Source organism: Triturus cristatus, chromosome 9 (genome assembly GCF_964204655.1).
Source record: "Triturus cristatus chromosome 9, aTriCri1.1, whole genome shotgun sequence".
NCBI classification, from domain to species: domain Eukaryota; kingdom Metazoa; phylum Chordata; class Amphibia; order Caudata; family Salamandridae; genus Triturus; species Triturus cristatus.
The window spans coordinates 1039859782-1039884324 of NC_140592.1; the positions used below are offsets into that span (position 1 = coordinate 1039859782).

At 46.0% G+C, this 24543-nt stretch overlaps 1 protein-coding gene across 6 annotated transcripts in view; it reads right to left on the bottom strand.

Moving 5' to 3' along the window:
* RAD51 (RAD51 recombinase) overlaps nt 1-24543 on the bottom strand; it is a 242011-nt gene that overhangs the window by 151543 nt on the left and 65925 nt on the right. For all 6 annotated transcript variants that reach the window (XM_085626852.1, XM_085626851.1, XM_085626856.1 and 3 more), the window contains exon 2: nt 3737-3835. In XM_085626852.1, the coding sequence (XP_085482978.1) occupies nt 3737-3817 (81 nt within the window). In that variant the 5' untranslated portion in view covers nt 3818-3835. The remainder of the gene's footprint in view (nt 1-3736; nt 3836-24543) is intronic.

Below are 24543 nucleotides of genomic sequence, written 5' to 3' on the forward strand. Positions count from 1 at the left end.
CTGTCGAATCCGCGGGAGGCGTTGCCGGTGTGCGTGGCGGAAATGGACGCCTTTGCGCGGGTGGCGGGGTTCAAAGTGAACACGGACAAGTCAGTGGCCCTCAGCCTTTCTCTGACTCCTTCCACCCGGAGGCACTTGCAGAGCTCCCTCCCGTTTCAGTGGGCGGAGGAATCGGTCCCATATTTGGGGATTCAGTTGGTGCCTACGCTCCCACGAGTGGTGGCCCTTAACTATGCCGCTCTGCGCCGGAAGATTCGCACAGAGCTGGTGCGATGGAAGCATTACCCCCTCTCATGGCTAGGCAGGGTCGCGGCTGTCAAGATGACGGTATTACCCCAGATCCTCTATCTTCTCCGCACCATCCCGCTCTACCCGCCGGTTGTGTTGCTCCAACAGACTCAAGCTGAACTGTCCCAATTCATTTGGAACGGCCGGAAACCACGCATGAAGGGGTCACTGTCCACTCTTGCACCTGAAGACGGGGGATTCGGGATCCCGGATCTCCGGATCTACTTCTGGGCCACATAGCTGCGTTATCTGGTGGAGTGGAGCCGCTGGGAGTCGGAGAAGCACTGGCTGTTTCAAGACCAGGCGGTGGCTGCCCGGCCCCTACAAGAGATCCGATTCTTGCGTAAACAACACCGGCCCCCCAACCTTTATGCCTCGCACATCACCCGGGTCCCTCTCGAAATCTGGGACCGGACTAATGCTCCTCATGACCTCACTACCTTTCCCTCCCCGCTTACGCCCCTGTTTGACAACCCGGAATTCGCTCCTGGAATGGACTCGGCGGCCTTCAGCGGGTGGAAGCCAGCGGCCTGCCGCTTCCTGTATCATATGTATGATGCGGAGGGGGTGTACCCGTTCCAGCAATTTCGCCAGGAGTACGGGCTGCCGGAGGAGGAGAGGATCCGCTATCTCCAGGTCAGACATTGGGCGCTGGACGGACGGGTCCGCCCGGTCGCCGACCAGCGGCTCTCCCCATACGAGCGGTGGCTAGTAACGCGATCGTCCGACAAGCAACTCATCTCTGACCTATACAGAATGCTTCAACTGCGCTTCGCGCATACGTATAATGCTGGACGGACACGCTGGGAAAGAGAGCTTGGCAGGAATTTGGCAAGGGAAGAGTGGGGGGGCATAGCTTACAGAGCCAGACATTCTGCTTACCACATGGGCCTCACAGACACCCTCACAAAGATCACGACCTATTGGTACTACACCCCTGAGTGCTTGCATGCGATGGATGGGCGGCGGGATGCACACTGCTGGAGGGGGTGCGGACAGATAGGAACCCTAACTCATCTGCTATGGGAGTGTGAGAGAGTCCAGGCTTACTGGACCCAGGTGCTTGATGAGGTGGACAAACATTTCGACACTGCGATCCCGCGCTTCCCAGCGTACACCCTCTTAGGCCTCCCTAATCCTTTAACATATGCGCTCAAATCACACAGGGGACGACAGATAGCGATAGCGTTGGGGTCAGCGGTGCAGAATATAGTCACTCACTGGCACACGCCCACCATACCGACGTTTACAGGCTGGCTCTACCGGCTGTGGCATGTCCTGGGAATGGAGAAACTCTATTTGACACTGGCCGGGGAGGGTTCTAGGTTTGGGGAATTGTGGAGGCCCTTTCTAGCACTGTTGTCCTCCGAGGTCAGGGAGGTTACTTGTCCCCGCTATCTGCGGCTGCTGCGGCTACCCGAGGACTAGGCAGAGGGGTAGGGCTGGAGAGTGACTGAGCTGCGGGAGGTTAGATGGACGTGGAACAGGGGGGGTGGGGTGGGGGGGTGTTTAACCTTCAACATAAAGATTGCTCCATGACAGCTACCGGGCATCACGTCGGACTCCCCAATCTAACCCACGATTGATCCCGACTGCGGCCGGGATGGGTGGGACTCATCCACCGCTTAGAGACAAAGCACGGATTTCGCCGCATGAGCGGTTTGGAGCCTCTGTGTATGTTTTTTTTTTCCTTTATATTTTGAAATATCAATAAAAGATTTAAACCATAAAGTGCAACACTACTAGTACAGAATAAGGGTAACCATGCCACTTTTTAACATCTACAAATAGTAAAGGAATTACAACAGGTTAGAGGACAAGCCAAACAATTTTAAGCGCAGCACTAATTACATTGCTTTAATTGAGAATCAGTAGCTAATCTCATAGAAATGGTGTACCTAGCTTCCAGATAAGATGATGTATGCAGTGGGTTAAACATAAATGAGGCGAGGATTTGGGATGGTTGGGTAGTGAGTTGAGGTCAGAGATAGTACACTGAATGTATTTATCACATGTACATAGTGTATTTTCTGATTATTTATAATGTTAATTCTAATTTTTAATGCACTCACTGCCAGTCGGATTTGGATCAGGGTGTTTTTTATGCCCAGGGGAAGTGGGGTTGAGGTAGCTTGAAGGATCTGGCAATTTAGGGGTCGTTCATGAGTTTCTGTACAGATAGCAAATAGTATAGGTCATGCAACAATCTGAGAGAGTAAGGAGTGATGTGCTGAGAAGTAGCTTGAATTGAAAACTATGGTTGACAGACAGCATTTGCGCTTGGTGGCATTTAAGGGACGTAGGATACTGTCTCAGCAGGTTCAATCCTCATTAATGATTTTGTTAAATTAGAAAATGTATACAGGTTTTGGAGAAGGAGATCAAGCCTTAGGACTTGTTACAATAATCCGGTTTACTCGTAACCAGTGCTGGTCAGAGAATTAGCACCCTCAAAGATTTGTTGCTAAGACTTTCCGATTCATCATAGGTGGAACTGAGAAGAGGTAGTATTTGAAGTTATGATGAACTCCAGTAACATGCTGGAGTTCATCTGGAGATCAACTGTACCTGTAACTCCTTGGCACAGCAGAAGGACTCAAGGTACCCAAGAGAAAGGTTATGGGGAGGAAATAGTAGTTTGGTTCTAAGGTGGATGGAATAATAGGATTTCTACCTTAGTATATTTGTAAATTGGGGAGCAAAGAGAGATCCCTTAGAGCTATGAAATAATCATAAATGTGGCTTTGGATAAGTTTGAAGAAAATCCAAGTGTCCTTTATGTATGTGAAAGTAAAAGGGAGAGCGGTGTACAGAAGGTCCCAAAAGTGAAACTTGGCGTACAACTGGCAGAGAGGAATAAAATTATTATGCAGTTGATCAAATCTCCTTTTGTCCAGTAACGGTAATTTATTATGTCATGCAGTGGAAATCTCCAGTGTTTTTGTTGAAAAGTAAATGTGGCTCCATGCTAAAGGATATCATTTCTAAAAAATTAATACATAAAATACATATCATGGCAGATCATTGGATTTTAGTCTGACAATGATGAGCTTAAAAGCGCATACCCACAAGTTCCCTCTTTGGGCTTTACCGATTACGTTTTACACAGTACAATTGTTATCTAAAAATGTAGTTGGCACCAGAGATTTATAGTTTTCTCAAAGGTCATGGCAGAGCAGATCGATTCAGAAGACAACCCTGAATGACAGGAAGATTTTTATAGGACAACACTACATACATTTGAGCATGAGGTAGGAGTTCCCATACAAATATTATATGAGACAAGGCATGAAAGATTCGGGAGGCATAAGAGGATTTAAACTGGTGGTTAAACTGCACAAACAATTAGTTCAATTTTAAATTTGCATAACAGCTCTCCAGTCAACACAATGAAAAACACCAACATGCCCAGCACTAGACTATTACTTAATAGGCATATAGTGCATACCTCTAACCGGGCTATTAGCTGGGGGCCCAAGGTCTCCTCCTCCGTTGCACTGGATGCCTCATATTGCACCTGCATGGCCATCAACTTGTTGAGCACAATCTAATTTAAAGGGATGAATAAAGAATCAACAGTAAAATGTATACATACCCAACCTAAAAAGCCTCAAAATTTACAAACAGATGAAAAGTATGACAAAATAAACAAGTATTGGCATAGCCAATAGGTCTCACTTTTGGGACCTTATAAGTATTTAGTTATGTAGCACAATATCCTTGGTGCAACAACATTAACTGTTGCATGGGTAAACACTTATGTTTATGTTTTTGGCAATTTTTAATAGCGCACAACTACCCGGGGGTGTCTCGGCGCTCAGTAAACAGAACAATAGCAATGGCAGATTTTAATGTGGGAAAAGCCAGGTTTTCAGTTTCTTCCTGAAGCTAATAAGCGTTGGGGAAGTTTTAATGGAGAGTGGGAGTGTGTTCCAAAGTTTGGCTGTGGAAATCACGAAGCATCTGTCTCCCCAGTTGGCCTTTTTTGTTCGTTGGACTTTAAGCAGATGAGCTGTGGAGGAACGAAGCGTTCTTGGATTTTCTAGTGGGCAGAGGGCGTTTTTGAGAAATTGTGGGCCTAAGTTGTTGATGGCTTTATAGGCAATACACAATGCCTTAAATTTTGTCCGGTTCCTCACGGGAAGCCAATGAAGTTGTTGAATATACGGGGAGCTGGAGGTGAACTTAGGAATGCCCAGTAGGATTCTGGCTGAGGCATTCTGCACTAACTGAAGCCTGTTAAGAACTTTTTCCTGGGCGTTAAGAAGGAGGGCGTTGCAGTAGTCTGTTTTGGAGAAAACCAAAGTGCTGATTAGGGTTTTACCAGCTGAAATGGGAAGGTAGGGAAGAAGTTTTTTGATTTTTTTCAGGGTGAAGAAGGAAGCGGAAACTACGGAGTTGACATGATGGTGGAAGGTCAGTTTATTATCAAAAATAACTCCAAGGTTACGAACCTTGGTGACAGGTTCAGCTGGAGGTCCCATCTCAGTTGGCCACCATCGAGGGGACCAGGTAGGTTACAGTTTCCCGAATGTCATCACCTCTGTCTTGTCAGAGTTTAATTTGAGACAGTTTGATGACATCCAGGAACTAATTGCAAGCATTCCTTTTTGAAAGTTTGCAGCAACTGTCATTCCGTCATCATGTACGGATAGGACCAATTGGGTATCGTCGGCATAGGTCGTGAGGGCAATGCCGTAGGACTTAATCACCCTCGCCAAGTCCGAAACATATATATTAAATAGGGTCGGACTTAGCGAGGAGCCCTGTGGTACTCCGCAAGGAAGGGTGAAGGTATGGGAAGTAAAAGGGCCCATTTTTACTTCCTGTGAGCGGTTGGCCAAAAAGGAGGCGAGGAGTTCTTTGGCCTTGTTCTGAATGCCTATTGCTGAGACACGGTCGATCAGGGTGGCATGATCGACCGTGTCGAAGGCAGCAGGAAGATCTAGTAGTATTAATACTGCCGCTCCTCCTTTGTCCAGTGTAATTCTTATTTCATCTGCCGCTTTTATTAAAGCGGTTTCCGTTCCGTGTCCCTGCCTAAACCCAAATTGGGTTTCATCCAGTAAGTTATTTTCATCTATGAATTTAGAAAGTTGTATATTCATAGCTTTTTCAAATATTTTTGCTGGGAAGGGGAGACATGCGATAGGTCTGTAACTGGATGGAAGAAAGGGATCAAGGGTAGGTTTTTTCCAGAAGTGGCTTGATAGCCTTTTTCCACACTGAGGGATATGAGCCAGTAGTGAACACAGCGTTGCAAATGTTAGTCAAAGCGGGGGCAATGGCTTCTGGAATAAGGTTGAGAATAGCCGGAGGGCAAGGATCTAGGTCCCAAAAGCTAGATCTATTGGCTATGCCAATGCTTGTTAATTATTGTTGTTCAGCCCTCATCATCCTCGGATGCCAGTGTTCCGTTGACAGATCACAGATTTACAGCTGGAAAGATTTGTGCAGCAAGTTGTGTTATGTGTTTATGTTATGCTGTTGCCATTTGTACAGCACACTGTCTGCCGGGAGTATCCTGGTCTGCTTGGTTACGACAGTAAGGGTCTGATTTGACTGATGATGACGTGTTTCAGATAATGTCTTTGTCTCGGTCTCCCAGTTTGGTGGTAATTCCAAAGTCATTGACCTTTGGGCCCATGATGTGGTGTTTGGGAGGACAGGTGGGAGTGCTTTACCTATTGCAACCCACCTTCTCTGTCGGGTGTGTGGCCGTGTTGTTGCTGGATATATGTCATGTCTGATATATATCAGATGATTGCAAAAGGAAATCGGTCAATGTCTTAGTGTTGAATCCCATCGCTGCCTGGTCACAAGATCACAATTGCATGGATTTATTAACTTTTTAGTTGCAGAATTTTCAAAGTGCCACTGTTGTCATCCACCTACTTCCAGACACATTGTTATGCAGACACTGCATACCAGTACTGATGCGTTACATAGTGACCCTGGTTCTTGCAGTCAACACTATACCACCTGCCCCCGCCTCCCCATATGTAGCTGATTGCTAGGAGGAGGAGCGCAGAGGTGACAACCTGAGAATGTGGCCTAACTACTAGAGCTGTCGACTTGGACGATGGGGAAGCGGGTTCATCATCCTGTTATTCTGGGAAAATCACTTACTCCTATCCGTACCAAATAACAAATTAATGTGTGCGTCTATAATGCAACTGATGCTCGTGTAAAGCGCTGATTCCGTCGGGTCAAGTTCGCGCTGTATAAAACTTCCCAAAAATAAAGAAGCTATTTTGAAGCAGTCCGAATCGGAGATGGAAATCTTCGAACCGTAGCAGAGGCAAAATTAGAGAGGAGGATAAATCCCTACAATACTCTAACAGCAGAATTGCGACATAACATGGCTTCAAGAAGTGTATGCCTACAAGTTAACGCTGCATAGATAACGTAGATAGGAAGAGCAGTGTGCACTAAAACAAGCAAACAGCCTGGAGGCATGCTCCTGGGACAGTACGCAGCTGCAGATAAAACTGCTATTGCGCAACATAAAGAAAAACATACAAAATTCATGGCAAAATGCCCAAATAAGGCAAAAAGTAACATTTATGACCTAAAGGGTTCTTAGAGCGGCAGCCAATTAGGCTAAAGTTTTTTGGATCACTATTGCTGAAAACATTCCTAGGAGAAGCAATTCTCTCTGAAGTGACATTATTTAACAAGACAGACAGTGAACATGTTACATTCTCCCATCAAGCAAATCAAGACCTATAAGTGGCCTGTCTGAAAGAGAAGGGAGAGAGAAAATGTGGAGCCATCTCAAAACACACAAAACAAGCATTAGCCAATAGGTTTCGCTTTTGGGACCTTATAAGTATTTAGTTATGCAACTGTTGCATGGCTAAACACTTATAAGGTCCCAAACACGAGACCTATTGGCTATGCCAATGCTTGTTTTGGTTTGTATTAATAATTTGAGTGAGGTGGGAGACGCTGGTGATTGCTGTAAGAAGCATGACTGCCACCCTGACTTTCACTGAAGGTGTTGGGTGGCTGTTATTTGTCAGATGTTGTTCTGTTAGTGATATTCGTGTGACATGTTCAGAGGAAAGTTCTGGCCTGTGAGCATGAGATGGTAACTTTGATAGACCTGTGCTGTGTTAGAGGTATGTGAAGTGTTTGTTCGTATTTTGGGTATGGTTTTTCTTTGTGGTCTGTGCCACGTTAAGCACAGATACACCCAGCTATTCAGCATGTTCTGTGCACTGTTTTTAGTATTGTGGATTATAGTGGAAAATAATAAAAATCTGATGTGATGGGCAGATAGGCGTCGTATCCCACTATATTCGATCTGCGTCTTTAAGTAGTTTTTAAAACCGATGTCTCGTCGGGAAGCGTATTTAATTTCTCAGACGAACATGCTTTCCCTGATGCTTTGAGCCAAAATCCAGTGGTTCAACCTCCACTTGCCAGAGCTTGCGAATGGCTGGAATTTACAGATTAGGTCACAGATTGGTGGAGGACCACGTTTACAAAGGGGTTAAGGAGCCCCTCAGAGGGTACAAACTAAAATCATTGGTTTAAGACTTTTGTATTGAGAAAGCGTATTGGTAAAACATAGAAAATAGCACTATAAGAGCAGCAGCAGTGAGAGTTTCAGTCGGTTTGTAGGAAACGTAAAACCACTGACCTAAACAGTCAGAGGACACAGAACACACCACCTTAGAAGAGACACGACACCTTTGGATTTTTGGTGGGTGTGAGGGGAGGGGAGGGTTGGAGGTGGCAGCATCAACTCAAATGTGCGAAGGGGTACGAGGAGGAAATAAAAAAGGAAGGGAGGGAAAGAAAGAAAACGAGGGTGAGAGATGTTAAGAGTAGTGTGGTAGAATGGAATAGCGAGAGGAAGGAAAAAAGGAAAGAAGGGAAGATGGAGGAAAGTGGTATGGAAGGAAGAAGAAGGGAAAAAAGAAAAAAGTCCACATCCATGAAACAAGACGCGCGGCGGCCGCGAGACATGCTCTGTGATGGGCTCTTTCTGTGGTGGGGGAGGGGCGAGCAAGACAGAGAGGTGGAGCGAGGCGCGTGCGCTTGGGAGAGGAAAGCCAGATGGTGCCTCTGCTCGTGCGCGTAACCGCACGCAGTATGCCACACAATAAGCTGTGGTAGGCTTTTTAAAACCCACTAACTAAATGTCTCGCCAGAGCAGCGCATGCGCTGGCTCAGGCGAGACCTAAAAAGTGTCATGGGTGCCCTTGTATACTTAACATGTATAATCCAGCTACTCATTCAAATCTACTTGGGAGCAGCTCATACAATTGATAAGGAATCCCAGTGCAAAAATATCAAATTGCGTACTGGTTCTCACAACACCTCTCTACCTTGCAGACTGAGGTCTCAATTGAGCCTATGCGGTAAATAGGACAATGCATCAATGAAGTCCTTTAATTAAACACACTGATAATACACAATGATTTTCAGCCATTCTTGCAAAGGTACTCTATGAATAGTGTATTACAGTCTTCTGAGAACTCACCAAAAAGAAAATTGACAAACTTTATAATGGGGAAGAAAAGCATTATTTGAATGAATGCTAGATCAGTACCACCCCAACACAGTGAGATTTTCAGAATCCATAGAGGATATTTCACATTCCACTTGGTATTTCTGACTTCTAGGCTGACAAACCAGTGTCCAATGTTACTGCGAAACTACAGAAGCAACCGTTCAGTTGGCAATGGAGGCAGGAATATCAGAACCCACTAGAAGCACCGGTCAAAAGACGCAAGTAGGGCAAGCGCAGACACGGAGGCTCCCTGTACATCCAAGTTGCACATTATATAAATTATTTAACTTAGGCTTGGAAGGATACCAGAAATGCGTCTTTCCGTAGACAACGAGAGATAAAAATGTTTGCAAAGCAAAGTCAAAGAGTCTTTCATTACACAATCGGTCCACTTCAGTTAGTCTTTGCAAAAACTGCGAAAAAGACAGAGACAAGCAAACAATTAAAGGGGAGTACCAGGCTCCGACTAGACAGGACACATGCAACCACCTCCTAGTCACACAGTAAACAGTATATGAAGTCCGGAACAAAACAGGTAAGCTATTGGCATGCTTGGGGAAAGAGCAAATGGGTACAAGAACGCAGAAATCCAGATTGATCTAGGGTTCATGGTAATGCAAAAATCGCAAAAACCTTTGCTGGTTATTTCCAATCCCTATATGCTTTGCAGAATTGCCCAGGCGACACTTAAAAAGAGGCCTTTTTGGCATACCTACCCCGCCCCAACCTATCATCAGCAGACAGCACAGGTTTAAATTCTGAAATAACTGCAGAGGAGATTGCAGATATCATAACAAAACTGCAGATAACTTGCTGTCCTTCGTGTTATAAAAAAGATTGGCTAGTGAACTAACTACATATGTTCAAGAAATGTTAATAGTTACAAGAACAGAAGGCATGTCTGCTCTTACGATGCACGGTGATGGTATTGGTTATTCACAAACCCAGGAAGCCCCAAATCGAGTGTTCTTCTGGCCCATAGCACTGTCAAATGCAGAAAACAAAGTACTGGACAAAAAATTTTTGCCACTGTTTAACTGAAATCTTAGATGCTCTTGTGCACCCAGATAAGTTGGGATTTATGCTCAAAATAGCACTATACTGAAATATAATATGCTTACTTGGTTGCACTGCATATTCGGAGGTGGTAATGGAATCAGCAGTTGGTCTGTCACTAGACCCAATTCAGGCCTTCGACTCCCTTGAATGGCCTTATAAATATCGCATTTGAACCCAGTGAGCATTTTAGCCTCCAAGTTTGCAATTTGCTCACTAACTTCAAAGTGTATGTGCGACACTGGAAAGGACCATCACCCTGGCTCATGGGAAGTGCAGCACTGTGTAAAATTATGGCGTAACAAAAGTTCTTTTACATCATTCAAAATACACTCTATTGCATCTCAGAGTATTTTTAAACAACTGGTGGCTGAGGAGAGACTGCACCTGTGGGATGGAGAGCCACCACAATATCCTCTTGGAAGTTAACCAGAGGAGTTTATGATGAGAGCATCGCCCTCCCAGACATTCAGAAGTTCTACTGGGCCATTCATTTGGCAGTAGTAAAGACTGGGTCTTTCTGCCACTACATGATCCCTCTACCAGGGTAGACAGCTATGTGATTTTATTTATTTATTTATGTGCTTTATAGACAGCGAACTTGACCCGTTAGGGTATCAGAGCGCTTTACAGGGGAGCAAAGCAATATACAGACAGATTTAGAGTCGACCAGTTACAGCTCAAGTAGCAGTATAGTGCAGGAATATATAGGGTAAAGCGAAGCATGTATTTACATATTACATAACCAATTACACAGAGCGAGAAACCATATTTACAGAGTACATTTTCAATAATTCTGACCCGGTCCCAAGATTCTGGAGTTTCGGGAGACCCGGTATTTAGGAGGGAGGTAGTGGGCTGCCATAGGTTATGACAAAGAAGTAGTTGAGGTAGTGTTAGACGAGAAATTTGCCCATAAGGAAGATTTTGGCATCCTTTTTGAAGCGAGACAGTGAGGGGATTCTTCTGATGTGGGGTGGGAGAGAGTTTCATATTCGTGGAGCAGCCCCTGAGAAGGCCCGATTGTACGTTTTTTTTTCTCGAAAACGTGCAGGTTGGAGCAGGAAATCTCTGGCGGATCTGGAGTTCCTGGTTCCTCCGGAGATCACTAGTTTCTGTGTCAGATATGCGGGGGAGTTAGAGTGTAAAGCTTTGTGCGTGATGCATGCTAGTTTGAGCTGTATTCTTGCCTCCAAGGGAAGCCAGTTGAGAGCTTTCAGGTGTGGGGAAATATAATCATATTTCCTTGTGCCGGTCAGTAGTCTGGCAGCCGCGTTGAGGCAGGCTTTTAGAGGTGCCAGGGAGATCTTGGGTAAGCAGCCATATTCCAGTCTAGAGATGACGAGTGCTTGAACTGCCATTTTTAGGTCGGGAGCATCAAGGAAGGGTTTCAATTTCCTAAGGTAGCTCAGATGGAATCTGGCTGTTTTAGCCATAGTTTATGTGGTGCCTCATGTTAAGGTTGGTGTCAAGGGTAATTCCCAGGGATTTAGCCGAATTCACAATGGTCGGTGGGCAATTTAAGGCTGTAATAGCCTTGATCCATGATTGAATCTCTAAGTTGGCATTGGGAGGGGAGATCAGGAGAAATTCTGTTTTCTTTGCATTGAGTTTGAGTTGGTTGGATGCGAGCCATTGTACGGTGAGTTTCAGGGCTTCGTTCAGGGAGATAATCTCTTCGAGAGAAGAGGTTTTGATGTAGATCTGGGTGTCATCGGCGTACACATGATAGGAGATATTAGCTGCGCGCAATACTTCGGTAAGCGGTTCTAGGTAGAGGTTGAAGAGGGTGGGGGACAGGGTTGATCCTTGAGGGACTCCAACTGTGACCGGCGATGATGATGAAAGGTTGCCATTAATCAGGAATCTCTGTGACCGGTTATGGAGGAAGGACCTAAACCAGTCTAGAACAGTGCCATCTAATCCCATTCTGAGTTTGAGGAGTTCGAGTAATTTTTCATGATTGACTGTGTCGAAGGCCAAGGATAGATCCAGGAGGATTAGGAGACAAGTTTTGCCATGGTCGAGGGGTGGAGGGCATCATCGACTATGTGGAGCATGGTGGTTTCGGTGCTGTGCCCTGGTCTAAATCCGGATTGAAAGTCATCGAGGAGGTGGAAGTTGTTGATGTGGTGACTTAGCTGCCGTTGCACACATTTCTCCAACACTTTGGCTAAGAGGGGGATGCTGGAGATGGGTCTGAAGTTGTCTGGGGAGGCTGGGTCCAGCGATGGCTTTTTCAGGATGGGGAGGACTTGGCCGGCTTTAAGAGAATCTGGAATCGTTCCCTGCTGAAGGGAGGCATTGATTATTGAAGTCCAGCTGGGAATAATGGATTGGGCGACGACCGCAAGGCAGTTGGCAGGGAGCGGGTCATTGAAATGGTTGTTCGGTTTTAAGGTAGAAAGGATTTTGGAGATGGAGTCCTTATCATAGTCTTTGAAGATAGACCAGTGAGCGTGATTTTTGGGAGGAGCCTGTGGGTGTGTCGATGTGGGAGGAGACGGGTCAGGAGGGGGTTGGGGGTGTGCGATGGCACTGAGTTAGTTTCCAAGGGCCAAGATTTTGTCAGTGAAGAAAGAGGCGAATTCTTCAGAGGATACAAGAGATCTGGGGGTTTCTTTAGAAGAAGATTTGGCCAGTTTATTAGATTGGTGTTTGACCAATTCGAAGAGCTTGTGGGGTCTGTTCTTAGCTTTCTCAAGTTCGGTTCTGAAGAAGTCTTTTTTTGAGTTGAGAATGTTCCTGTTGTAGGTATTTCTGGCCTGGCGGAGGAGTTGTAGGTGTGCAGTAGAGGGTTGTTGCCTCCAGGCTCTTTCAGCTTGCCGGAGGGCTCTCCTCTCGTTGTTAAGGAAACCCGTGAACCAGGGGTTTCTGTCTTTGATTTGGGTTCTTTTCAGTTTTAGTGGGGCTAGATCATCCAGGACGTTTGAGATGGTCGCAGAGTAGTGATCATTTAGGTCACTGACTGATGAGAGATGCGAAGGGAGGGGGGAGGTTGGATTTACAACGGGCCACCAGTTCACTTCGGTCCAAGTTCTTGGTGTCTCTGATCCAGCGTTTAGGAATCGTTGGTTGCGGTGCTTTTGTCTTGATGGGACCTCAATGTCACACCTCGGTGCTGTACAGCAGAAAAGGAGGCAAGAGCCTGTCAATGCACAGGTCATCAGTGGTAAAGGCCAGGAAGCCTGCAACGAAACAGTTGGGATAGGAGAAGGTCCTGACTAAAGAAACTCCTTTCTTGGGCAATAACGTTCTGTGGGAAGTTGGGAACCTATTGATATTTCGGAAAAGAGATCTCATTGTGATCAGCAAATTGGGCAATATCTGGAACCAGTCAGGGATAATACCCCTTGAGGTGCGGAAGAAGGAATATGGAATGATGCGAGATATTTCGGTCAGCTCAGAAATGCTCTAGCAATCCACACTCAAAACGACAACCGATTTGAAAACTACTGCCCACCTAAAAACAGGATCCTATCTGAACTTCAATAATCGATAGCCTTAATGTTGAAGAAAATAATATTTAAATCAGACTCTCTGGTCAAGGTCAGTTAAAAATGGAATGCAGAGTTTTTCTTCGTCTTTATTTGGCTAAATAAACTACCCATAAAAGTACACACAATTCATACAAGATACTCTGCATTGCGGACATTCCGCTGCAGCGCTGGGGGGGGGGCAGGGGGGCAGCGCGGTGGGCCTGTGCTCATGACGGAGCCGCTCCGTCATGAGCCACAGTTGAGCTGTGCTCATGACGGAACGGTTCCGTCATGACTCCGCCCATTTGCGTTGTCCCCTCGCACAGGCGGGGAAACAGCGCCGCGGAGGCGGAGCGGCCGCCAACAGGATTGTCATGACGGAACCGTTCCGTCATGAGCACACGCCAACCGTGGCTCATGACGGAACGTTCCGTCATGAGCAGGGAAGGGGTTAAATATACGAACAATTAAAACAGCTTTAATAACAGTGAGGAGATAAATTATTAGTCTTGAAATAGCAAAAGCCATATTTGGCATAATACAATAGTAATAAAATATCTATGAAATTATACCCTTGAAATAGCGTTGGATTTTGATAGCACACATTCGAATTAAGAAAATTGGCAACTGAATGACAAAGTCTACAGAAAATGCTGGTTTACACTTGAAAAAGCCATGGGATTTAAGAACTGATAACAAGTATTGACGAGTGTCAGGTTTATAATATTTACATAAAAACAAGGTGCATCAGCAACTAGACCGAAGTTTCATCACACAGGCACAATCGGATCGTCGCAGGGTCATATGGTTTCCAAAGAAAAACACAAATCTTGCTTGCCTATATCGTTGGACGTTTGTCCGATATGTCTAAACCAATTAATTTTGTGTTCAAAAGCAAAGACAGGACAGTCCTCAATTATATTCCTGTTAAGGGTGACATGTTTGTTTGCCCAGACCAACAACAACATGGGGCTGGTTTAATATGATTGTTTACATATCTTAATCCTATTTCCTCAGAAAGTAATGAGGACTACTAGGCAATAAACCTAATAGGCATCTGCAAAATTAATTTTCTTTTGCCTGGGGACATTTTGAATCCCAATACCCAAACTTCTGCTATGTAAGTTGATATTGACAGACATTTGCATTCGTAAATTTTGAACAGCACTGGTGCTGGTTTATTAACCACCATCTTAGCAAAGTTAAAAAGTGCCCCAGTTGAAAGATTAAACCTAGTCAACCTATTAGACAAACATGGAGTCCGAGTAGCAGAGGAATCGAAAATAATACCTGGGTATAAGAAACCGTATACTCTTTCAATTTTCTTATCCTTAATATAAATCGGTCTAATCTTGGTCTGCCTAGTACCACAAGCCATATGATGCGTTTTAGTAAAAAGTATCTCAAGGTCTAGCCTATCCATATATTCTACAAAGTTATCAATCAAGCCTTTGAGACACAGTAGAGTGTGATATAACCACTGCAACATTAGCATATAGTAAAGTTGTGATTGGGCAATTTCTTACCCTGTTTATGATGGTGAGATGGCTATTCAAGCCATCAATATAGCGCAGACACCAAATAGACGCCAACACACACTCCTGATGAACCCCTCGCTCCCAATTAAATGGATCGGAGCATTCGCCCTCAAGCCCAAACCTTACAGAAGCCGTTAAATCATAGTGCAAAGCTTGGAGAAAACCCATCAGGTCCTACTCCAGACCCATCTCATCCAGAATTCCTCAGAGCTTTGGCCGATTAAGACATGACTATAGAGTTCAGCAGAGGGATGGGCCCATTAACGCGAAAATCGGGATGATTTCCTTTCTTAAACACTAGGACGATGAATGTGGTAGCACAAGTTTAGGGCATTAGTGTTAATGGGGGCCCATAACTCCAGCTTAGCCTTGTACAGATCCACTGGGACCCCCTTTGACCCAGAGGCTTTGTTGGATGGACTTACGGCTATGGTAGCCTAGACCTAGTGGAGTTGAAGTCTACCATTGAGTGAGAATTGCAGGTCTGGGACAACACTAAAGTCCACCCTTTGTGTTCCCATGCGATACATGCAGAGTTAAAGTAACTGTGTGAGGAGGAAGCACTGCAGGGGCTGAGCAAAGTGGCCAATAGACCAGCATGGAACTAGCTGAAATGAAAACCCTACATAGAAGCTTATACACCAGAATACACATGGTCCGATTTGGCACGGTCAATACAGAGACGTGCCCTCAGTGGATGTATCTAACTAGGTACTTGAATTCATACAATATGGTTTTGCCCCACAACCCTTAATGCATTCTTGGGAGAAAGGGAGTGTGCGCCTTAAACAGGTTTTCCTTGCTCTGAAAGAAAACGGTTCCTCTGAGAAATCTAGAGCAACGAGACCCCACACAGATACTGTAAACTGGCTTGCAAGTCTTGGCATGGTGGTAGCAAGGTGATATTTAGCTAGACAATGAGGTGGGGAGTGCCCCGGAGGGCGTGGCCTGGAGCCAATGGAGTGAGCAGCTCGATTCGGTGCTCCTCGCGGCTGGGCCCAATCTGGCTTCATCCTGACTAAAATAGGCTGACTAAAACCAAAATCTTCACTCCTAGATGCAACGGAACAGAGAGTGAACCGATGCGGAGGGAAGATCTGCAGCCTAAAGCTCTGCAACAGGCCAAAGCAGAGACCCTCAGGAAGCTGTGAGCTGTACTCCTACCCAGCGCTGACTGACGCCCCCGCCGGAGACTGGGACCAGACCGGGGCACCTGTGGCAGAGAAGCCTGGTCAACCCAGAGTCGCCCCCGAGCACTGGAGGTAAGAAAGGCCCCGGCTGCACCCGCGGTATGTGGGGAACGGAATAAGGAGGAGACCGAGGCAGCAGAGGAGGAGGGCGCCCCCAAGGCCTGCGAAGACAGTAGTAGGCCCCACCACCACTAAACGACACAGAGCACTACATCGGCTGCCGCCTCCCCTGGGGCCGGAACAGAGGCGGCGGCGATCGCAGCCCGAAGCTGCACAACACGAAAAGACAAGCCCGGTGCCCCTACCTGGAGCTGGCTAGTCCCTCTACCGGGGGTCGAGACCGGGCTGAACACCCACTGCAGGGTGGCTTGTCCGATCCTGCGGAGATCCGTGTGCACCGATATGGTAGGCCCAAGGTACCCCAGTGGGCAGGGTGCAATGTATGTAAAAGGCAGGACATGTACTGGTGTGTGTGAGACATGCCTGATGGTGAAATACTGTCAATTTTGTTTTTTCACTATTGAAAGTCTATCTGTCCCATAGAATAGAATGGGAGATACTTTGTAACATCTTACAAGTATAACTTCTCATTCGAACAAGATGGAGAAGTTTAGTCTCTCTGAACTCAAAATGTAATACCACAATTGTGTGTTGGAAAATGACTCTTTCAGAAACTGGGCATTTTCTTGTTTACCCATTCTGTGTGCCTCTGCTGGTTTGTGGATTGACAGTCTGGTTTTGGAGTGACAGGGTCTGGGAATGTCCATTTACTGTAGACAGACACTGGGAGGGTTGAGGTGTACCTGGCCCTTCCTGGATGACTCAGAGTTGAGCTGAATAGACCTTGGCTGCATTTAGAGTAGTTGGAGGAGTTTTCCTTGCACCTGAATAGGGCCTGTCTCTCTTGCACAATGAGGTCTTCACCACCTGTGGTCATACTACACCAGTGAGGAAAGAACTGGTCTGGGCTCAGACACCCTTGCACAAAGAAGAACAAAGACAAAATGGGGTATGACCTTAAACCCCAGAACTTTAGATCGCTTCTGGACTCAAGAGGATCCTTTGCCAAGGCGAAGAGCACTTACCCTTTTACTGTGTGCTGTGTGGGGGTTGGCATGTAGTTGCTGCTTCTGCCAAGGAAAGGACAAAGACTAGAACTTTGCTGTGAACCTGCTTGAAGAAAAATCTGCAAGAGCCTGTATGTGCTGGCCTCCTGTTCTGGAGTCTCAGGGACACAAAGACTTCACCACCAGCTCCCCTGAACTCTACTGCTGAGAGTTCTGACCTGTCGGGAGGTGCCCATTCTAGTTTTGGGCCAATGGAGGTTGTTCCTGCTGTTGGGAGCAACTTGAACGAAGCAAGAAAACCTGTCTCCGATGCCGCTGTGATGCTGTGACCAGCACCAAGGCCAGGGGCACTACGTGAAGTGCACGACGCACCATCCGGAATGCAACCGCAGCCCCGACACCTGCACTTATCGACATTCCCTACACCAGCACTTGCACCAACTCAGACATCGCCAGCATCCGGTTATCGCGGAGCCGATAACCGCCGGGGGTGACTCCACAAACTCGCTGACTTTGCACAGTCATCGGAACAGACGGCTCACCACCGACACAACAGACTTCCCCTGTCCTGGATTAGACAGGTCGCCTCCTCGCGGACCACGCAACACCTCGCCTCCCGCGTGGCAACCAGGGAGCGACCTCTGCACAGGCGCCTCACCTTCACTACACCATGCATCGTCATAGACTTAGTTTACAAAGGTACTGTTTATTTGGGGGTCCGTGGGACTCCGTGCATCTCGCAGTCTGCACCGTATTTATTGCTGTCACGACGTCACAATAGCCCCAGGTGGAGCGATTTGTTCTCTACAAGCTTTATTTTGGAAATAACAGTTCTTAAGTGCTATTTTACTACCTGTATGTTGGATTTTTGTAGTTTAGGTCTTGTTGAGTTTAGATAACAATACTTTATTTTTCTAAACTGGTGTGATGTCCATTTGTGGTGTATTCACTGTATTACTGTGTATTTTGAGTACAAACACTTTACACATTGCATTTGGGGTAGGCCTGTCTGCTCATGCCAAGCTACCAAGAGGGTGAGAGCAGGGGTCATCTAAAGTGTGTATCCCCCTTACCCTGACTAGAAGCAAGGGTCCCTTTTCGGTCAAAGATGCATACCTCTGCCAACTAGAGACCCTATTTCTAACAGTGGTCTATCCTCAATTGAGGATCCGTCCTGGCCTCCATCAGGGAAACAAGTTGCGAGGAGGTGAGGCCCTCCATAGGTGGGGCACTTTCAATCGCTGTAATGCTCTGTAGTGTAGTCAGGCCAGGAAGATGGCTTGGATCAAGTGAGACATAAGCCAACAATCATGTCCAACTGACGGAGGGTGCTCCTGTCTTTTCTCGGTGCCTTGGCCAATAATTTTTTGGTCTTGAGGATCTTCGCTTCCGGGAGCCTTGGCATGGCTGACTTTGAATCTATGAGAAACCCCAGACAGGTAATGGTTTAGGATGGAGTCAACTCTGACTTCTGTGTGCTGATGAGGAACCCAGATCCTGTAGGAGCGCAATAGTCGTGTTCAAATGTGACGACAATTGGGTGCGCAATTGATCCATTAGGAGGATGTCGTTGAGGTATATAATCGGTCTGATGCCCTTTGTCCTTAGAGTCTCCATCACCGGTCTGAGGAGCTTCGTAATACCTACAGGCTTGAACATGTGCTTAGAGGTGGAATCCCCTTCCATGGATTCAGAGGTCGCTGATCCAGGTCACCAGGGCCTCCCGGAATCCTGCCCCTCTTCAGAGGATCCATCATGGTCCATATCACCCTCCCCATACTTGGGAGACCTTTCTTCAGGGTGAAATTCTGGTGTGACAGTGTTGCTTATTTCCGGAGAAAACCTTCCTCCTGGTAGGGTGCATTCTTTAACATGCACACACTCTTATGGAAGGCCTTTCTCAGACGATTAAAGCTTCCTAGGTGCCCCGCATCATATTTCTGGGCCTTATGGGTAGTATTTGCAGTTAGGCCACTAAGTCCTTCCCTGTGTCCCTAAAGACCCCAGAGCCACCAGAAACCTGGGACGTCAACTTGTCCACTGTATTCTGCAGGGATGCAAGCAATCTAGCGATAGCATGAGAGCGGAGCCTGTCAACCTTTGCAGGAAAGCGGCGTTGTGGGGACATTTGGTTTAAAAAGGGCAGCCGCCTCGCAGGTGCTCAATGTGCCAGCAATAATCCCAGCCACCAGGAGGCATCAATACAAGGCAGCCAGAGGGCCAAAAAATAGCTTGCCGAAAATGCCGTGTCGTGCGAGGGTTGGTGGTGGGAGGGGAGTTCCTAAAAGGTAAGCCCTTGATTAAGAGCACACACCGCTAACTCCCAAATGCGTGTCACGAGCCTGTGCAGTGCTTAATTACACGGTGTGCTGCTCAGCAGGATGAGACGCACCTATCAGAATCCACTGACATCGCAAAACAGCGCCACCTAGGAGACCCGAGCGGTAAATGGACGCGCTCGGACCGAAGCCTTGTGCTTGCTGGTCACCAAATGGCACAACAACAAGCAGTGCAAGTTAGACTTTTAACCACAGTACATTCAGTCACTAAATTTCACTCTATATCCCCGATGCTAATCTCCAACCCCAAGAGTTGTTAAGGAAGCTGCGAACTTAACTGACGCTGCAGTGAAGAATGAGAAAGGATGTCTTGGAACATGGATATACGGGCTATGTTATGATTGGTCAATGGTTGTCATGAACACACATCCTTGATTCATTGTTTAATCTTTGAAACTGCTGAATAATAAAAAGTGAAGAAAGAAATGCATAAGTCTCGCCTCTAGTACTGACATATGTTAAAAAGCGAGAATAAAATGTGGGATTCACAAAGCACACCTACCAGTATTTATCAATACTTACCATGTGTGGTAGAGGCAGGCAGGCAGGCCACGAAGAAATCATAAAAATGTTACTAGACCTGCAGGTCTAGTGACTTAAATAATCTACTCAACCTATTTGTAAAGCTCTTGACCCATAAACTGGTTTCAAATAACGTGATCGTGGGCATATTTTAATTTATTGAGCCGTCAATTTCATCATCATCACATATGAGAGCACCTTCAAATGTGAGAGTTCAGCATGTCTGCTGTACACAAAACTTGTTTGATTTATTAGACTAAACTTTTTTTCCATACAGAATACAAATCTAGCCGTAAATAGGATACACATGACCCCCCCACTTGCCTCTTGGTTCATTAACAGCATTGTCATTAGGGCGGGGGCAGGAATGTTTCTCAAATCGTGTTTAAAAACGATCACTTTTAATTAAAACATAACTGGCCACAAACTTTCCCACTGACATGTGGGTTTGCTGATAAAACTACATAGTGTACAAACAATGTTTGGAAATAGAGTGTCTGTAAATATGGGTCATTTGCACAACACAAAGTAAAGTGCTTTGTTTTGCTCCTATTTAAATCTTTGTTTGCATCACACTTCTTAATTACAGGCTGTTTATATAAATGTTGTGTGTTAGAGAAAAATAACTAAACTCAACAGATAACTCACTTTACAAAAACCTCTAACTCTAGTATGAGAGAGAACAAGCATTTGAAATGCAATAGGTCTCACATTTGCAATACTTACAACAATTGGTTTTGTAAATATAAAAGAAGGCACTGTGCTCAAACATAACGCACGGTGCTCGTGCACATAAAAGTTATGCACATAGTGGTCTGTGAAGCGGCTGCCATGGAATAAAGAAAAAAACATGAAAGCAGGCGCCGTGCTCAAACAAAGTGCGGCACCAGTGTTGTAAATATGAAAGCAGGTACCAAAATGTAGCCTTAAAAGTGTGGTGTGCCATACTGGAAGTGATTGGTGGCACATGAAATTTAAAAAAAAAAACATGGTGCCCTGCTCAAACAAAGTGTGCGCCTGTGAGGTAAATATGAAAGAGTGCCAAAATGGAGCCTAAAAAGCTTGGTGTGCAGCACCACTGGAAGGAAGTGCTTGGCAACATGAAAAAAGTGTGGTGTGCTGGAAGTCCTTGACAACTTGAAAAAATAATGAACAAGCATTGACATAGCCAATAGGTCTCGCCTTTGGGGCCTTATAAGTGTTTAACCATGCAACAGTTAATGTTGTTGCACCAAGGATATTGTGCTGCATAACTAAATACTAATGAGGTCCCAAAAGCGAGACCTATTGGCTATGCCAATGCTGGTTTCCTGGGACATGGGCCTGCGTTCAGGGTTCAAGGGATGGCAACCTTGGATGTCCGGCACTGGTTGGTAGCACTAAACAAATTGAATGAATACATTGCTTATTTATTGCACTAGGGCCAGTGTGAGTTCTTTCAATCCTGGTCTTTTCCATGGAGCATCCAGCATGAGTAAGGGCAGGCTGCAGCCCACAGGACCCGCTTGGCGCTTTGCATGCATGGAACTACTTTTATGAACTGGGCCCCACCATTAATTTGGAGAACCTGGCTCCCTTGCTTGGAGCTGGTTATTTGATGCTCTGATTGATGACACCCAAAGGCAAATGAGAGAGGAAGGGAAAACATTGCAGGCAGACAGCTCTCTATACCAGCTCCTGTCTCCTACTACTGGACAGACCAGGTGTAAAATGGTCAATTTCATTGAAAAGTAAATGGGGCGTTTCTCAAATGCCTAACTCAGAATGTAAGCCTCTGCTCAGCACGCAGACACACTATGTGATCTTGTACACATCACCATACCACATATGGACCTCACTTACTAACCAGTAAGCCCTGGCACCTTCCTTCCCTTCCACTCCTCTGTGCTGGCATCTCCCCAGTCCTCAGTGTCCTCTGCTTTTACCCATGTGTGTTTAGGAGGTTCACGTGCGTAACTGACACACCATAGGTGCCATCGCTGTCACAACTGCAGCTAATGGTATCCACGTTTGGCAAAGAGTCGTGGAACACGCCGTCAACTGCGTTCCATTCCAAACAGGAAGGGAAACTGCTGCTTGTTCTAAAGGTGACAGTAATAGCACATAATACCGGTGTTGTGAATGTGGGTACGAACCAGAGACGCACCAACTACGCCCACCTCACCACCCACTGGCCGGCAGAGCTCCCTGGCCTGTCAAGCTGCATCTCACCTGGGGACCCCTCCCCAAGCACAAGACAGTCTGTGCAGGCTGAGCGCTGCATCGCATAAGTTGCTATTACTGTGATCCGCCATGATGGTAGGAGAGGCGGAGTCAAGGGTTGAGAGATTCAAAACTGTGACCCGCAGCTGGTGCATTAACCCGCAGAGCTAGCAAAGCATCACAATTGTTTGAATGGAGCAGGTAGGTGCATTTTTCATTACAGCAACAAGACATTATGTTACATATATTCTACAATGTAAACAAGATAATATATTCGATCAAACCAAAGATATATTATGATTGTAGAGGAGGTTAATGCGGTAGCTGCTGGCCAGGTCTTTAAATCCTTGAAAAAACAGTTCCACCTTCCACACTGTTGTGCTGGATACCACTATCTGCAATCACTTGTGACACGCACACAAAGAATACTGGTATTGATAGAGCAAATAGCAGTGGTTTCATAACCCATAATTCATCGGAATAATGCCACAAACGTTAGTTCTTTTTTAATAATTCACAGGAATGACAGCATTTCAGTGAATTACGATTTTACACCAATTGGAATCCCTTTTGACATATATAATAAACAAGCATTGGCCGCGCGGCCGTAAAAGTAACGGCCGAGTGGCCGTGAAAGCGAAAGTGATCGCGGCGAAAGTGATTACGAGGACGCGCTCTGTGGTAAGCGCACAAGTGGTGCGCGCGCAGCAGTGATCGCGCTGGAAGGGTGGCAGATGGCGGATGCGTGCGTGCGTAACCGCAAGCTTGAGGCCAGCGAGGTCTGGTAGCACTTTGAAAACCCCAACACTAAATGTCTCGCAGAGCAGCGAGCCGAGACCTAAAAATGGAGGGGGGGGTTGGGGGGGGGGATGAGAGCGAGGTAGAAAAAAAACAGTATCTCATAAAAGCAGACGGCCCCCAATTAATGGAATCTATAGTTGAGAGGTGCTCCTGAGCAAGAAAACAGAAGTGATGTATTGGGTTGGGAACTGGTTAGGAGGCTGCAAAGAAGAACGACAGTGGAATCAACCTATGGTAAGCAGTATGCGGGATTACAGTCTATTTAGTGAATACAACAGATCTTGCAGACAAGCGTGTGTGCTGACGCTCGACCATGGTGATGCAGGTGTATTCATAATCGCAATGTTCCAACCTTTTTCAGTTGGTTTTTGCTGATGCCATTACGCATTGGCAAGCATGCATTGTACGCTATGTACATCTACATTAGCAAAAACTATTGTAAAAAAATAAAATAAAAAAAAGCCTCATGTAAACCAACGAAAGGCTTTTTCAAGTGCTTGTTTTCATCCATGCTTTCTCCCTTCATCACTTTTCCCCTTTCTTTCTCTTACTCTTTCAGTCTTATTTTTCCAGCCTTTCTCTTGCTCTGGGTTATAAAGAGATAGTGTTACTTTACCGAAACATGTGAACGCAAGAATATTAAATTTTTGTGTTTATTGATGTAGATGTTTTGAAAAAGGGCAAGAATCTTAAAACAAGTGTCCAGAAGGGCAAGCGCTGGCAGAGCCAACACGGATGTCTCACAATAGTGTACCCGTGAGTTGCATGCTACTATCTTGTATTTTAAGAACAGCAGGTTTTAAGAACGTGTGACGTGGTTGTAGGAATAGGGCACAGCAAGTTTAGAATGGATTTATGTGAGCAACAGATTGTTAGTTTTCCAGACTGGTGCGGACGTGCTCTCTCACCCCTTAGGTGGACACCCATGTCTCAGTCCGCTACGTGAATAATCTATTTTTCACTTGGGTATCCAACCCGTCAGTTTAGAGTGTTTCCAGCTACTAGGATTACGTTCACCTGTCCCAGCCACCTAAACTGATTAACAATTTATATTTTGGGAGCTACTCCGTGACTTCCTACCCAACTGGATGTTATCACATCTGCAAAGTATCCGCAATGCTTAGTTTGTTCACCCGATACCCAACCACCCCTAGTCGGAGTTCTCCTTTCAGTGAACCCAGAGGTAAACACGACAAAGACTGCAGTGAAGCGATTTCTCACCTCACCACCGTGTAACAGTAGCAGGGGGCAGCAGAGGGCGTTAGGTCACAGGTCTGAGCTGCAAGATTGGCAGTATATTCAGGGGAGAGTGCAAAACCAGCCTAATTTTCCCGTTCCGGAGTCACACTATGGAATTGTTACAGAAACCAGCGTGTAATATGAAATAGGACGGGTAAATGTGACTGGGATATTGTGTAACACACCCCATTGTATTGTACAATTAGGCTACGCAGTTTTTGTGCATTTCTGTGCCCTATGGGAGCTGCTCTGCGTCTTAAAGAAAAGGGTACTACGTTGCACCAGGTAAGTGCATGCT